The 17,328-nt window shown below is 40.4% G+C and overlaps 1 protein-coding gene across 4 annotated transcripts in view; it reads right to left on the minus strand.

The window, feature by feature from the left end:
- The window catches only part of CHD2 (chromodomain helicase DNA binding protein 2), a 119,190-nt gene that overhangs the window by 64,227 nt on the left and 37,635 nt on the right, over positions 1–17,328 (minus strand). For all 4 annotated transcript variants that reach the window (XM_035024060.1, XM_035024059.1, XM_035024061.1 and 1 more), the window contains 9 exons: positions 16,039–16,172; positions 14,286–14,511; positions 12,731–12,831; positions 11,475–11,519; positions 11,127–11,305; positions 8,934–9,058; positions 6,095–6,311; positions 4,039–4,128; positions 3,050–3,240 (listed from right to left, as the gene is read on the minus strand). In XM_035024060.1, coding sequence (XP_034879951.1) covers positions 3,050–3,240; positions 4,039–4,128; positions 6,095–6,311; positions 8,934–9,058; positions 11,127–11,305; positions 11,475–11,519; positions 12,731–12,831; positions 14,286–14,511; positions 16,039–16,172 — 1,308 coding nt within the window. The remainder of the gene's footprint in view (positions 1–3,049; positions 3,241–4,038; positions 4,129–6,094; positions 6,312–8,933; positions 9,059–11,126; positions 11,306–11,474; positions 11,520–12,730; positions 12,832–14,285; positions 14,512–16,038; positions 16,173–17,328) is intronic.

Below are 17,328 nucleotides of genomic sequence, written 5' to 3' on the forward strand. Positions count from 1 at the left end.
CAACAGATCAAAACTGAGAATCCAGAAACAGAACCTTACATTCATGACCGCATCTGATTTTCAACAAAGGAACCAAGGCAAAGGTATGCTTTTCTTTTTTTTTTTTAAGATTTTTATTTTATTTATTTATTCGTAAGAGACAGAGAGAGAGAGAGAGGCAGAGGGAGAAGCGATGCAGGGCTCAATCCCAGGACCCCAGGATCACCACCCGAGCCGAAGGCAGACGCCCAACCATCTGAGCCACCCAGGCACCCAAGAAAGGTATGCTTTTCAACAAATGGCACTAGGACAACTTCCAAAATCCCACTGCAAAAAAATGACCTTAAGTCCTCACACTTCACACTATAAACAGAAAGTGCAAAATGGAACAGAGACCTAAACATAAGAATTAAAATTCCTGTAAGAAAATAAAGAAGAGGGCGCCTGGGTGGCTCAGTCATTGGGTGTCTGCCTTCGGCTCAGGTCGTGATCCCAGGGTCCTGGGATGGAGCCCCTCATCGGGCTCCCTGCTCAGCAGGAAGCCTGCTTCTCCCTCTCCCACTTGTGTTCCCTCTTGTGTTCCCTCTCGCTGTCTGTCCCTCTCGCTGTGTTCCCTCTCGCTGTCTGTCTCTCTGTGTCAAATAAATAAATAAAATCTTAAAAAAAAAAAAAAGAAGAAGAAAGTCTTTGTACCTTAGGTTAAGCAAATATGTCTTATTTTATATGACATTAAGCACAATCCATTAAAAAATTGATAAATTATACTTCATCAAATTTACAAACGTTTTGTTCTTCAAAGACAACATTAAAAAAATAGCCACAGATTGGGACAAAATACTTGCAAATCATAAAGCACCTGAATCTGGAATACAAAAGAGTGAAGGAAGGAAGGAAGGAAGGAAGGAAGGAAGGAAGGAAGGATCTCTTCGACTCTTGAGACAACCTAATTTACAAATAGGCAAGGAAGACTTAAGACATTTCACCAAAGATACACAAATGGCTAATGAACACATGAACAGATGTTCAACATTATCATTCATTGTAAAAGTGCAATTCTGAGCCACAATGAGATACCACTACACTCCTACCAGAATGACTAGAACCCAAAAGACTGACAAGTATTGGTGACCATATAGAGAAACTAAAAATTCAAACATTTCTGGTGGGAATGGCAAATGGAAATCAGCCTGGTAGCTTCTTAAGTTACATACATACTTTCCAAACAATCCGGCAATTTCACTAAGTATCTAATGAAGATAAATAAAAATATATGTCCATGCACAGACTCAACAGTCCAAAACTGCAGCAACCTAAATGTCCATCAACTAGTGACTGGACGCACAGATAATGGACTACTACTCCATTTTAAGAGAATTAACTCCTGATAAACTCAGTGACACAGGTGAAGCTCAAAAAAGTATTATGCTAAATGAAATAAGCCAAAAACAAAAGACTACTTATTAGGATTCCATTTATATGAAATTCTAGAGAAGTTAAATCTCTAGAGATGAAAACCAATTACTGATTGCCTAAGGCTAGAGGTAGAAGCAGAAATTAATTAGACAGACAAGACGGAACTTCTCTGGGTAAAGAAAATATTCTAAAACTAGATTATGATGGGTGCACAACTCCAGACATTTACTGAAAAATACTGAATTGTATCCTTACAATCATGTATTTCATGGTATCTAAACTGTATTTCAACACTTTACAAAAAGTTAACAACACATGGGGGAAGGGACCACTTTTATGTTTTTCATTATGCTATCCCAAACACGCCTTGCTCAGTTTATGCACATAGTAGGCACAAAAATCTTTTCTGAGTTAAAATAAAAACAAACTGTGGAGCATTTCCCTATCAATGTGACCCCTGACTGCTTACTGCACGCCAGAACCTACTCTAGGCAATGTGGACCACTGATGGATTACGTAAACCAGATCCCTGCTGCTTCTTATGCATAAATCTAATGACATGAGATGAATGAGGAAGAAATGAGACATGGGAGGTGCCATGAAGAAAATAAAACAGCGTAGGGTGATATGCCCGTCCCACAGGCAGCTTCAGTTAGGTGGTCTGAGGAGACATCTAAAAGGAAGTGGTCATGTAGGCTGAGGCAAAAATGTTAAGACGTGACTGGCCACGTGAAGATGAGGGGGGAGAACATTCCAGACAAAAAGAGTGGCAGGGGCCTGGCACGTTACAGGTACAGGAAGATGACAAAATGGCTGAAGCAGAATGAGTGGTGAACAAAGTGGGACTGGAGGAGTCAGAGTACTATTGAGGGGCCACACAGACCAGGGTCTTCCAAGTTAGGGTAACAGATTTAGATTTCATTCTAAGGATCACTGAATACCACTGGATAACTTTTAAGTTTCAGGAAACATGCATAGCATCTCTCCCATAAAAATCTTCTCAATAAAAACATTCCACGATTCTTTAGTAAGTTAAAGATCTGAATAACACCTAATGCTGACAGCTTATTATCAAAGGTTTGGGTTTGGGGCGCCTGGGTGGCTCAGTCGTTAAGCATCTGCCTTCGGCTCAGGTCATGATCCCAGGATCCTGGGATCAAGCCCCGCATCCGGCTCCCTGCTCCGCGGGGAAGCCTGCTTCTCCCTCTCCTACTCCCCCTGCTTGTATTCCCTCTCTAGCTGTGTCTCTCTGTCAAATAAATAAATAAAATCTTAAAAAAAAATAAAAATAAAAATAAAAGGTTTGGGTTTAAGATATTAATGCTTATCACACTGTGTATCTTATATACATCATTTCAATTATTAATTACCTTGTAACAACAGTGAGAAGGTCTGAGGTTTCCTATTTACCAATTATTTCCCCAAAGCATTAACTGATTTAAACATCTGGTAGGTAACTCCTCCTTGACATGCTGAATTCTGTGCCTCCTAACATTTATTATGAAACATTTTACTAATTTTGTTCCTGCACCAGTTTAATGTTTTGCTGTCCCCAAATCATGCCATCTGTCTTCCCTAAGGTCTATTTTTTAAAAGTTAAAAAGCATTGGCATTTCAGACATTCTCCATCTTTCGAAATACACAGGAAGGAGCTTACTTCTCCGGCATAATAAAGTGCAGCAAGGACCAGAGCTCCTTGAGGGAATTCTGAAGAGGGGTCCCCGTAATCAGGAGCCTATGGTGGGACTTGAAATCAATCAGAGTTTTATACAATAAAGAGTCATCATTCTTCAACCGATGGGCTTCATCCACTCCCAGAAAGGCCCAGTTAATACTGCCCAGCACAGTCTAAAGTAAAAACAAAACAGAACGAGCCACCAGGTCAGAAGGGAACCCAAAAGTACTTTCAAGTGTTAATTATCTCTGTACAAATACCATCACAAAGGTATACATAGAAAACATTTATTTTTCATGGACTTAAATTGTATTAGGACTCCTCTGTTTATTCTGTTTTTGGCCAGATTGGTGTCTACTCAGAAGAGCACATCACCATCCAAAAGGTCTTGGGGAGAGGGGGAGTCTCTTATGCCAGGCATTGCTGCATGCCCCACAGCAAGAACTCAAAAATTGGTATGCTGGGCAAAAACAATACAAAAACAAAAAACACGATTTTGCACTCTCGTTAAGTCTTTTCTGCCTATTCTCCACCTCAACCATGAAGCACAGAAACACCAAGAGCCACCAAATTGAACTCATTTACACTTATTATCACCAATGGGACCACCTGCCACATACATTTCTTAGCAATTGTAGAAAGGAAATGGTGTAAAGACGTTCATTTTTCTGTCCTCCTTGTAGAGACCATTCACATCATCTGCTGTGGAGAAATTCCTTGACAATGATATGATGGGAAATGCCCAGGATGGAGCTTAGGTAAGTTACTGGCCTCAATACCCTTTCATCCTGTTTAATTCAAATGGACTAAGCAATCTCAAGTCCCCTTCAACTGTAAAGTTCTGATTTTTATTTACAACCTTAACATTCTCTTTGGATTGTTTGTTCATTTGTTTGCTTTTTAAAATAAATAAAGAAAAGTAACAAGGCAAGCAGGAAGCAAGGACCCCACAATTTGGACAAGTCACACACCTTATCTTTTAAGAGGATCTCATATGTTGTTATAAGTGCATTGAACTTCAGCCTTTTAGTCTGAGAATGAATCCATTCATATTCCCGTATCTAGAAGAGAAATCAGTAATTAAGATACAAATTCTACTTTTACCTTTCTATATCACCAGCAATCTTGTGATAGATGCAATAGCAACATGCCAAATAAAAAATAAACCTGACCAGAATTTAATATTTTATACATTCTAAATTGACCTAAGCAACCACAATATAGAGCAGTTATAAGAGAATTAAAATATCACTGAGCAGCAAAAACTTTACAGCCAGGTTTCAAATAAACTGTCATCTTCCCCCACCTCCGCTCCAACACAACTGACCAAAAACACGAATTGCATCTGCAATTAAACCCTGGTGACTTGAATTTATCTAGCAATCTCCCAAAATATGCATTTTCTTAAGAATATTTTATTATTCTTTGTTCTTTGGTAGGACAATACTTTTATTAACAAGTAGAACAAATCCCAACCTCTGGCTCAGTCAGAAATGTCATTAATCAGGAGCAGAAAGATGTGGCCTCCAAGAAAAAGGAAAGGGAAGGTTACAGGATTAAATGTAATTTAATATGAATGAAAGTAATGTCAGTGTAAAGGAACACAAAAACAAACATATCCATATGCAGTATAATTGGACACCCAGCAAGCACGATGGCCCATGACAAAGCTCCTGCAGTTTGGCTGTCCAGTTAGGAACTGCAGAACCGGGCAATGAGTGTGTGTGCAGGTGATCACCACCAAGTGGGAAGAAAGAGCAAAAAAAAGGAGTATTGGAGTCCACATAGAAAACTTCCCTGACTCAAGTTTTTTTTTTTTTTTTATGTTATGTTCATCACCATACATTATATCATTAGTTTTTGATATAGTGTTCCATGATTCATTATTTGCATGTAACACCCAGTGCTCCATGCAGAACGTGCCCTCTTTAATACCCGTCACCTGGCTAACCCTCAAGTTTTCAGAGTTCACTTTGTCTTCACCTTTGAATGCAGTGCTTGAAGCCATTTTGCATTATCTAGGAAGGCTTTTTTTTCTTTTGTAACGGTTAACAAATGGATTAGCAAAGCTAAGAACTGCTATATGCTTATAAACTCAAAATCAGAGCAGTGAAATCTGGCAGGGTTTAGGTTAGACAATTTGAATGAAAATATTTAATAAAAACAAACTTCAATCAGCATAATACATAACTCTCAAAGGCTTGAGGATTCCTGATGGCTTGCTCTTGTGGTAAGACACCTCCCAGAAAGTTGACTCTAATATACAGTAATGAAAGAGCAAAGGTCTGGGACCAGACACTTCTCTGTCCCAACCCCAGCTCTGCCACATTCTAGCTGGCCTGGAACAATGTTAAACTCTGAGAGTCCTTTTCTTCATCAATCAGTTAGAAAGAGCACCATCTACTTGGAGGACGATCATGAGGGTTACAGGTAATATACACAAAGCACCCAGCATGGGCCCTCGCACGTAACAGGTACTTTTGAAAAAGTCAGTCATTATCAAGAAATGATTTGCTAAACAGAGATCAACTCAAGCTGCCTCTGTTCTCTATGTTCCTGATGCTCACGTTAAGGTTGAAAACAGACAAGTAATTCTCATTTCTATAGCCCTAGGATGGCTCATTGTCCTTTCTCTTTATTACTTCCTTAAAAATTCTGCAACCTTACCAGAGAGAGTAGCTCTCTGCTAAGCCAGCAAAAATAATATTAACATTCCATGAGGTATTAACTCCATCTCATAATCCATTATAAAGCGGTCTTGGAAATACAAAAGACAGAGACAACAAAAATACTGCAATCCAACTAAAAGAGATTCCCATTCATATACTGTCATTGCTTTCCTTTAAAATAGTAAGCATGTTTTAAAGAATATCTGAGTTGCATTTCTGTGATACATAAATCTCCCAACATTGGGGGCACAGCACAATGTCAGAATCATAATGTTACTGAAGACTATAATGGCTTTAGGTCAATTTCCAAAATACATTTATAACACAGATTCTATCCCAATTCTTTTTGTTTACACACCGTATTTCTGCTCATCAGGTCACCTATGTAAACCACTACGTTAATCTCTGGTGCCCAGATTTCAAACTCCCTCTGCCATGAGGTGAGGGTGGATAAAGGGACGACTATAAGAAAGGGGCCATACAGCTGGTGTTGGTGGAACAGGTAGGAGAGGAATGATATGGTCTGGATGGTCTTTCCTAGGCCCATTTCATCGGCAAGGATTACACTGTTACTTCTGCAGAAAGAGAAAAACAAAACAAAACAAAACAAAATCATTAGTGTACACACACAGCAAGGACACCAATGTCTCACAATTCACCAAGCAGGCACTGGCTCCAAGCCTCGACTGTAGTACTTCTCCTGCATAAGAAGAAAGTAGAAGCTACAGGAGAGCAGAATAACAAGTGCTCTGAGTACAATCGAACTTTGGGTCATGACGAGAGCCTCTTCAGACTATGTTCTTGACCTTGCATTTTGGTGTTTGTTTTACTTCTAACCCCGGTAACAGAGGAGGCCGGTTTTGTTACATTGAGGTGTCCAAGAACATGACCTTGGGCTCCATCATTCCAGAAAGCAGAGGCAAACTGGCTATTCCCCACTGCTGCTGAACCCTACAGTCTGACAGTCAGTGCCTCTGCCCAAATCACCCACCCATTCCACTGTAGGCCACTGGGCTGCTGAATGCTACGCACACCACTCCCTGGGCCTATGTGCTGCAGTGCTTGTAGCTTGTTCTAAATACAGGACAATCTACAGCAGAGGCGGGCTACAGACCAGATTTCTGAATCCACCCTACACCTACCAAATGAGAATATCTGGGAAAGACCTCTGGGAAAGGCCTCAGGGATCTGTACTTTTAACAGACACTTCTGGATATTCTGATGCAGGTGTATTCCTTTGACCGCACTTTGAGAAACATTGCTCTAGGAGACAGTCTTGATTTCAACTGGATACTAACAGGAGAGGATTGTCCAGATAGAAGAAAAACACTCAAAGAAATGGCCAGAGTAGGAAAGTATGTTGGGAAATAGAAAACAGCCCATTTGGCAGGGAATTAGGAATAGATGTATGGCTGCATACATTAAGAGCGTCTTGAAAATCAGGCCACTGAAGGTTTACACATACTAACGAATGCTTAACCAATGAACCAGAAAGAACTAAAGTAATATACAAGTTAAAGAAAACTGATTAGAAAAATAAAACATTCAATTTATCAAGAGATTAAATTTTTAAAAATACATTGTATGTTCCACAGAATGACTAATTTTAGGGGAAAAGAACAGAAAAGGACAAAAAATATACTGGGGGAAGGAGAAGGAGGAGCCATACCTCTATAAATTTCAGGTTCACCTGATTTTATGCACTATTCAGACACAGTATGTCCCTTTGAGTAATTTCCCTCCTATTTCTCTCACCATTCCACAGTAGTGGGGAGGAAACAGGGTTCATTTTCTCCAACATTTCCTCTCCCTAGCAAGCTGCCACTGTTCATATAAACACACTATAAAAGATTTGATTTGCCTGTTTTTCTAAAACTAGGCCAAAATAGCGTATTACTTAATGTAAGGTTCCGGTGACCAGGGCCTAACAATTGCATGGGCCCTCTTCAGCTGACTCTGAATTGTTCAGATGGAGTAGAAAATGCTTGCTGGCCAAGGACTCCACATGAACACAGTATGACTGTGAACCAGGTACATGACCTCTTCGTTCCTAAGAGCCTTCACAAGAGGGTCAGACTACATAGCTTGAGGTTCCATCTAGCCTTATAACTATCCTAAAGGAAGATTAGATCTCACTGTTCTCTGAAACAAAACCCATTTTCAAGCAATTTAGAATAGTTCTATCAGACCCACATTCTTAGTCATACAAACAGAATATCCTCAAGAGCTCTAATGTTCCTAAATGTTAGATACTGTATTAGATTTTATAGGACAAAGAGGATAGGTTGTTTTAATTGGGAAGCAGGCATTGTATATGTATCCCTAACTAGAAACCACTTTTTTGGCATTGAGAAAAGCAGCTCTTATGCTTTTATTTTCAAAAGGATGCAGTTTAATTCTGAAATAAGAATTTTTGTTTTACTATAAAACACTGAAAAAATTAAAAGCTGCATGTGGGCGAAGGAGTTTGTAGGCAAGTCTTAAAGGTACTTCTCACGCTGTATGCCCTGTGAGGACATGATGTCTGTCTTGGTTCACTGTTCAACTGTCAAGGCCTAGAGGGGGCCCTCATACACAGTAATTAGAGACTAGGATTTGCAATTGAACTGAAAAATGAAATTCATGAGTACTGCCTCAAAGTACCTTTAACCTTCAAATGCTATTGTCGCAACTTTTTTTTTTTTTTTTTTTTTTTAAGGATTAAGGTGGTTTTGTTACAAAGCCTAATTTTACAGGTTCAACCATCAGAGACCTTCCTCTAAATGGGACAGCATGTAGAGCAATCTCAGGAGGGGGCAGATTTCATGCTATTCTTCAGCACTGCCACGGGACATGAAGTTGAAGGATTCCCTGGCCTAGAAGGAAAATGAACAAAAAACAGACATTTTCTTCTTTCTTCTGAGGAATACTCCTTCCATGCCAAAGATCTGGGCAAATTATCTTGCTATTTATACCCATGAATAACATGTTATGACACAGGTCTCTGGCTATAACGAATTACCCCCAAATAACTAATTAACCAAGTACTCGTTACTTCAGATTAAAATGAAATCACACACACATATAAACTGCTAGAAGAGCCTTCCCTTAATTACATACTTTTTCTGTTTCTGTAATACACAACAGAAAGAAATAATTACTTGCACTTAATAAAGAAGCCAGAAACTGTAAAGAAAATTTCATATTTTTCTACCTACTTGCACCAGGAATGAGCAAGCCAGTTGAGACCTTCTAGCTGATAATCACGGAGCTCCAGGTTCTCCCCTCCTAAATATGCTGGCTGTTTCTTTAAAGCCACAAATCGTGGTCTCTGCTTCAAGGCCTGAAAAACCAAAATTAAAGCCCCTGAAGAAGACTTTCTTGCAGTTCCTATGTAAAATGCTAGCCATGATTTATGTGCTCTGAACCATAGCCCAAAGGTCTAAATTTCACATCTGTATCACCAGCTCTACCCATCTGAGCCCACCCCACCTCCTTTCATTGTGGTCTGTATTCCCAAAGCCAAATGCATCCCAAATAGTTTTTGGTTCACATGATCCTGGTCCTGAAGTCAGTCTGTGAACAGAACTACACAGCACTTTTTTTTATGTTGTCTCCATCATTCAGCAGGGAGTGCTGTACTATCATCTTTACATTATCTCGTTCTAAACTATATAAAACACCACCTCTGGGAAAGTCTGTATACGCTACACCCAGAAGAACTTTACTGTAATAGCGTTTGCAAATTGTGAAATGCAGCCCCTATCTAGCTGGAACCCCCAGGTATGCTGAGTTTGGTTTTCTAAAGGAAAGGGTTTGAAGGACAGTGTGGTCTAGTGGGCCATGTCTCTATGGTTTGCACAAAATACAGATTCCATGGTTAAATCCATTTGGGAAACAATGTAATAAAAGTTACACAGGGCGCCTGGGTGGCTCAAATGGTTAAGCGTCTGCCTTCGGCTCAGGTCATGATCCCAGGGTCCTGGGATCAAGTCCCGCATCGGGCTCCCTGCTCCACGGGAAGCCTGCTTCTCCCTCTGCCTCTCTCTCTCTCTCTCTGTCTCTCATGAATAAATAAATAAATAAAATCTTTAAAAACAAAAACAAAAACAAAAGTTACATAAATTTCGTTACGCTTGTGCATATTGTGAGTTTACAGGGAAAATTCATTTAGGAATGCTTCCCAAAGTTCTTTGGCCACAAAGTCTTTTTTCAGGAAGTATTTCCCTAAAGGGCTCTGTGGAATTAGCACCCTACTATGTGAAGTATCATCCTAAAAGTCTATTTGATAACGTGATCACTGATCATCTCAGCTCTCCTCTGTGAGCACCCAGCAGTAAACGGAATCTGACTCCTCACGCTCAGCCACCAAACACCGCATCCACTTCTGCCAAGTCTCCCCCATAAGGCTTCTCCCATCCGATCCTTCCATCCTACCACAACCTCCCTTGTCCTCACACTATTCTTCCCTCATGGACTTCTATGGCATCTTCCTGGCCAGACCTGCTGGCTTTTGTAAGCGCCTCCTCTAGAGTCTCCTACACACTGCTGTGAGATGGAGCTAAATACAGTTTCCATCCCGCTGCTCTTCTCACATCAATACCCACAGGGTAAAGCCCAAACTACCTTCAAGGCATTCAAGACACGCACCCTCGGACCTAAATGCACTCACCGTATCACTTTCCTCTCTTCCCACCCAAAGAACATCTTTCTCCTGCATCCTTCATGGGAGGGCAATAACCCGGGCCCCCCTTCCTTTATCTGGCACTAACCCATTCTTCAAGGACCAGGGCAGTTCAAGTACCATGACCTCCTCTTTAACTCTTTAAAACCTCCTCAAGGACTACTGGAGCTCAGTGATTTCTGCCTCTGTACTTCTCTGACCACAAATTCTTGATTATACTCTGCCCCAATTACACAGTGCATTTCACAGAGGGAGGTTTGGTGCCATGAACTGGATGTTAACTTCTCAGAGACAGAGCCCATGTTTACACAGACTTTTATTAACGAGGCACACCACTTTACATGGGCAATGGATTCCAATGAAGGGAAAGGATTTGTATAATCGATCTAGCAACTAAAAAGGCCTACGTATTTATATATATATATCCCCTTTTCTGTCACTTCTCTTTGAAGTGCTTAAATTCTCTCAAATATTCTGCACACTATCTCTAATGAGACATACCCAGGTCTGTGAATTTAAGAATAAAGAGGTCAGCAAAGCCATTATACAACTCATGCTCTCCCTTTAATATTTTACTTTGCTGTCAAGCTTAATTCATCTTCTTTCACTTCAAAATGGGAATTATCATTTACTTTTGTAATATTTTCTCTTCCCAGTATCTATGTGACCAACCCTTTCTATCAATACCTCTTTCCCCTGGAAAATCAAAAGCCAGCAATCACCACACCTTGCATTCTCTTGTCGGGATGGTTTTTGAGTTGTTCCGGCTATGGAAGCTGTCAATACAGCTCTGGAACTTCTTGCCAATCAAGGCTTCATCCTCCCAGCTGCACTCTGAATAGGGCAGTCCCATCCATTTGCATAGGTATTCAGGTTCATTTGAAGGTGCTGGCTTCCGACTATGAGCTATTTTATATACAAAAATTAGTAGGTTAGCAACTGTCATTAAAGGAGGGGAAGTGACAATTCCGTTTTACATACAACCACTGAAACACCACACGGCAAGACTGTAAATACTCTACAAAACAGAACTGCTCTTAAATGCTAACATTTATTAACCAGAGCTTTTGCTTACCTGGAAAGTCTGTCTGACCCAGTGTAGATTTGCTTGTCTTCACAGCTAAGCAAATGGAAAATAAGACAGAAAAGTTATCACTATAACCAAGAAAAGAGTGACATTTTAGGTCCTACGAGGAAGAATACAAATTTACTCTATAATCTTGCATCATAAAAAAAAAAAAGAGAGAGAAGAAAAAACAGTCCTGTTCTCACAGCCCTGTGTAGCTATTACCCCATCCCTCTGTTCCCGCTTTTCAACAAAACTCCCCAGGAGACGTGTCTCTCCTCACTGTCCTCCTCATTCTCTCTTCAAGCCACCTCCATCAGGTCGGATCCACCTCACCAGCACCGCACCAGGGCCAAGTTCAAGCATCCGGTTTCAGTCCTCACAGCATTTAGCTAGCAGCATCCCCTCCTTCCCAAGCCCCATGAACTGCTTGGCCTCCAGGATATACTCCCTCAGCGCCCCTCTGATCTCACCGGCTGTTCTTCCTCGTCTCCTGTGGCTTCTCCCTGACTTCCAGAACCTGGAATGCTCTCAGACTTCCTGTTCTCACTCTGTATACTATTCCTGATAGTCTCAGTAAATCTTAGGCTATTTAAATACTATCTATGCAGTGATAAATTCCCAAATGTAAATCTCCAGCACAGACTAGGAGGTCTGAACTCCAGGCTCACATATGACAGCCTCCACAATACTTCCCACTCAGACAGCTAAGACGTATAGCAAACTTACAAGTATCAAACCAAGTTCTTGACTTCCACTCCAAAAATCAGCTCTTCCCTTAACCTTCCCATTTCAGTAAATAGTACCTCTATTCTCCTATCTGCTTGGGTCAAAAATCTTGGCTACATACTTGACACCTTTCTCTCATCCCCCACATCCAAATTTACCAGCAAATCTTGTTAACTTTTCCTTCAAAATAAACCTAGACATCTATTGTCAAAAAGTAAACCCACAAAATGCGTTTTTTTAATTCACATTACCCCAAAACCAAAAGCCATTATTCATGGACCTCAAACACTACTGAAGTAAGTTTCCGGGGCTACTGGGTGGCTCAGTCGGTTAAGCGACTGCCTTCGGCTCAGGTCATGATCCTGGAGTCCCGGGATCGAGTCCCGCGTCGGGCTCCCTGCTCGGCGGGGAGTCTGCTTCTCCCTCTGACCCTCCCCCCCTCTCATGCTCTATCTCATTCTCTCTCTCAAATAAATAAATAAAATTTAAAAAAAAAAAAAAAAAAACACTACTGAAGTAAGTTTCCATGTGCTCACCAATTACTCTTTCGACTATCTGATACTGCTTGTTCAACTCTGAGGCCAGCTCTTGTTGGCAGTTAAAATATTCCACATCTTCAGGAGAGACTTTTCCTAACCTAGACAGAAGACAAAAAAATACATCCCAGTTAAGATTTGAGAGACCTACATACATCTATCAGAGTAAAGTCAAAAAGAGGAAAAGAAACTGAGTCTTTACTTCCATCTGTCCCTTTAGCAATCCTTTACTAGTAATTAGACCAGATATTTCACAAAAAACATACACTTTTAGAAAACAAACTCTGGGGCGTCTGAGTGGCTCAGCTGGTTAAGTATCTGCCTTTGGCTCGAGTCATGATCCCAGGATCCTAGGATCAAGCCCTGCATCGGGCTCCCTGCTCAGCAGGGAGCCTGCTTCTCCTTCTCCCTCTGCCTACTTGTGCTCTCTCTGTCAAATAAATAAACTCTTAAAAAAAAAAAAAGGAAAACCTTAGACTCATAGGACACACCAGTTGTTCTTTATAAAGACCTAAAAGTAACTACTTTGTGTGATAAATTCATATATCTAAACAAAATAGGACAATAAAACTGTCTTCCAGATTTAAAAGGAAACGTGCCTTTTTTCATATAGGTATGTGCTTTAGGAGTGATTCAATGTAGCTTTTATGGAAAACCAGTTATTCCTGGCACCAAAATTCTATAGAAGGGCGACAGGACAACCTGAAATGAAGAACTACTGTACTTCTGAGGATTTTAAATCTCTAACCACTTTACAACATACCCCATCTTCAGAACACTCGAAGGAAAAATAAGGGATTTACTGAAGGAACACATTGCGCACAGTAGTGAAAGGGGAACTAGAACCCATCTGGCCCTATTTCTAACACAAAATAACCCGACCACGTTACACTAACAGGTGTGTCTTCAGGGTTGAACTTGATTATTAATTAGTTTAGGCTTGTGGGGGCTACAGTCCCCACATATTTCTCATCTGCAACTTGGCCACATTGAAAGTTGTAAGAAAACTAAAAACACAATGGTCTTTTCACAGCTTCAGGAGTTACCTGTTTCTGTCACAACATTTCTGCAAACTGTGTAAAACTAAGAATGGTGTTAGGTGCACCAGAACCCAGAGAGTTCTACAATATGAGCTCCTGACATCTAAGCAACCCCAGCATACAGGGGAAATAACAAGGTGCTTAGGAGCTCTGGCTGCCAGTTACAATCCTGGGTCTCCCCGGAAAAGCTGCTCTGTGCCTCACTCTTCTTACCTACAAAATATGTTATGTACAACGGGGAGAGTCTCATGGGCTTACTGCGAGGATTAAAAATATCACATGTGCAAAATGCTCCATGAACTACTAATTATTATTAAACTCTACAAACTTGGTGGCCATATAGGGAAGTACAGAGTGTCTTTGGGTCTCGTTTTATAAAACGGAATTGCGGCTAGCTCGGTGCTCAGATAATCAAGGCAAAATTAGAGCTCCTAGACATCTGTGTGCTCCACGCATTACTGAAAAACCTTCCCTTCCCTCAAGGCTGCAAATATACCACCGCTTCAAAAATGTACCATTGCTTGATTTCATCCTCTTTCTTCTTGAAGTTCTCTAATTTTTTTAGGCCCTTCACTTTCTGCTGCTGTAAGGATTCTTCGCTCTCCCACGTGCTGTGGATGTAAGACCAACCCTTCCACTTGATGAGGTACTGGACTTCACCTTCATCCTTTTCAGTGTCAAAATCACCACTAGGGTCTCCATTAGCTTCGATCGCATATACAGTAGTAGAAGCTCCAGTGGCTGCAAAAGGATTCAGGTCAACTTTAAAAAGTGTATTAAGCCAGACACTGAAAAAGCTTCTCAAGCATGCATTCATCTAAAGAGTCTCTTTGCTGGAGGAAGCACCAAAATCCTCTGACTTAAAAATATGCAGAAATTCACAAACAATACAGGATGAACAAGATTTATAATTTCAAATATTGTCAAAGTGTAAACCCAATTTCTACACTTTAAAATGTTTTCCAGAATTTGCTGGTGAAATCAAAGAAATCCTTGTATCCAAACACAATTAAAAGGGTAGAGAAATGTGCTTTTGGTTTGGTCCATACTAATTCAGGAAACAAGTCTGTCTCTCCAGGAATATTAAGAAAATAAAAATCCCCCACCACCACCCGTGCCAATTACCCATCCACCCAAAGTTCTCTATTAACTCTATTAACCTCGAGTGAGGCTGGGTGAAAAAAAGACAAAGAAAAAAGAATTAGGTAATATTTTGATATTTTCTATATGGAAGGTTACTTTAAAGAAACTGAATTAGGAGATACCTCAAGTTAAATACAAAAAAATCTTCACTATAGTCCACATACGTATCTAGCCAGTTTGATATGTTTCACAAGGAGATTCAGAAACACCTAATTAAAGGTAAATTTGTTTAATGTTTGTAAGCAAGAATCTCTGCTACATCACTGCTTTTTAAGAGATTAACACATCTTTACTATCTTAATTTTCAAGTCTCAAAGACATATTGCACGTATCCCTACATCCTCAGCAATGAACCATGAGACTGGGTCAGAAAAACTTCCAAATTTCATGCAAACCGGTGCAGCCACTGTGGAAAACAGTATGGAGGTTCCTCAAAAAGTTAAAAATAGAGCTACCCTATGATCCAGCAATTGCACTACTAGGTATTTATCCAAAGGATACAAAAATACTGATTCAAAGGGGCACCTGCACCCCAATGTTTATAGCAGCACTGTCAGCAGCAGCCAAATTATGGAAGGAGTCCCAATGTCCACTGACAGATGAATGGATAAAGATGGAATATTACTCAGCCAAAAAAAGAATGAAATCTTGCCATGTGCAACAATATGGATGGAACTAGAGTATCATGCCCAGTGAAGTAAGTCAGAGAGCGATAAATACCATATAACTTCACTCATGTGGAGTTTAAGAAACAAAACAGGTGAACATGGCGGGGGGGGGGAGAGATGTGAACCAGAAAACAGACTTTTAATTGTAGAGAACAAGCTGATGGTCCCCAGAGCAGAGGTGGGGGGGGGTGATGGGGATGAAGGAGTGCACTTGCCGTGATGAGCACCGGGTGTGGATGGAGGTGTGGAATCACTGTACTGTACACTTGAAACTAATATTACACTGTATGTTAACTAACGAATTAAAAAAAAACTTGAAAAAGCAAAAACAAGACAAACGTCCACATTTCACAACCAATGTGAGCATGGACTGAAATTCATCATCTTAGAGCTGAAATACAGAAGACTTGGGCCTTGCTGAGCAGATAGAAGAAATTTGCTTCCCGTAGACACACACCTCCTTTCTTTCCCAGCCTCGAGTCTAGGACCTTCTCAATAGTCTCGCTGTTATCCTGCTGCTCGTCGGCTCCTTCCCCAGTCATTTCAATGAGGTCGTCGGAGTCTGTCTCAAAGTCATCGTCTTCCTTGTAACTGCATGAACAAGAGTGCTGGATAAAGGAGCCTTAAACACCACCAAAGAGAACATCATCAAAGAACCACACCCTTTTGGCTCCAACATGTTGTTTTAACATCAGCTACAGTTAAAGTGGGCTCAAAGTTCTTTTTTCTCCTAAGTAATAATGCCTGTCCATAGAGAACAGCAGGAAGGCTTACTCACAGTTCAAAATAAAAACAGACTACACTTGTAGTGATTTGTGGAAGCAAGACACACACAACTCCAAGGACACAGCTATGCTTTTGTTTGGTGATATGAGATCATGACTATATAAACAAGGGAACAACTACAAAGAAAATGCACAATAAATGAAAAAAGTTACTGTTTCATTAAGCAAAAAGGAAGCAGTATAAGACTAAATGTTCAAACCGTATAGTTTGTCTCCCGATGATGACAAGAATATGAAATTCAAGTATTCTCAAACTGTTGAAAACTTCCACTAACATACTTCCTGGTAATAAAATACTAAAATGTCACCTCCCACCATATATAGACAAATAATGGTTTGGGAGTCACACGAGAGAAAAACACACTCCTGAATGTACAACAGTTGCAGGAGGAAAAAGTGCCAAACTATATGTTGGCATACTCAGCGCCTAGTCCTAGCTGTGGAATCATTAACTGGACACAGGGATGGGTTAGTATCTATCTCCAGGACTTAGCTTCACCATCTTTAAGTAGACCAGAAGAAACCTGTGTATACTCTAAAAGAAAATGAAATGCCCTTTGACTCATATAAAGTAAAATACTGATGTTTGCATGTGTCCCTTCCTCTATTTTATTTCCTGTTAGTGCTTCATATCCTATTAGTAAACTTAATAAAACTATTACATCCGAATATGTAATCTGAACCTCAGGAGAATCTGATTAAAGGAGCGATTTAAAAGTGAGAATACGATCCAAACATCTTTCCTGAGAAAGGATGATACCAGGAACGGAGGCCTGAAATGAGCCACTGCTATGCCTTACACATTTCCACTGGCCCACACCATTCCTTCTGCAAGAACACTGATCAGATTTCTGAGTACAGCCTCCAGACCCGGGTCATTACTTTTGCCTATCAGATGCAACATCCTGGACTTACCAGGGCCAAGTTCAAACCAACTACACTATCACCCTCACACTAATGAA

The sequence above is a fragment of the Mirounga leonina genome, unplaced genomic scaffold, assembly GCF_011800145.1.
Source record: "Mirounga leonina isolate KUSES-001 unplaced genomic scaffold, KU_Mleo_1.0 Mir_178, whole genome shotgun sequence".
NCBI lineage: Eukaryota > Metazoa > Chordata > Mammalia > Carnivora > Phocidae > Mirounga > Mirounga leonina.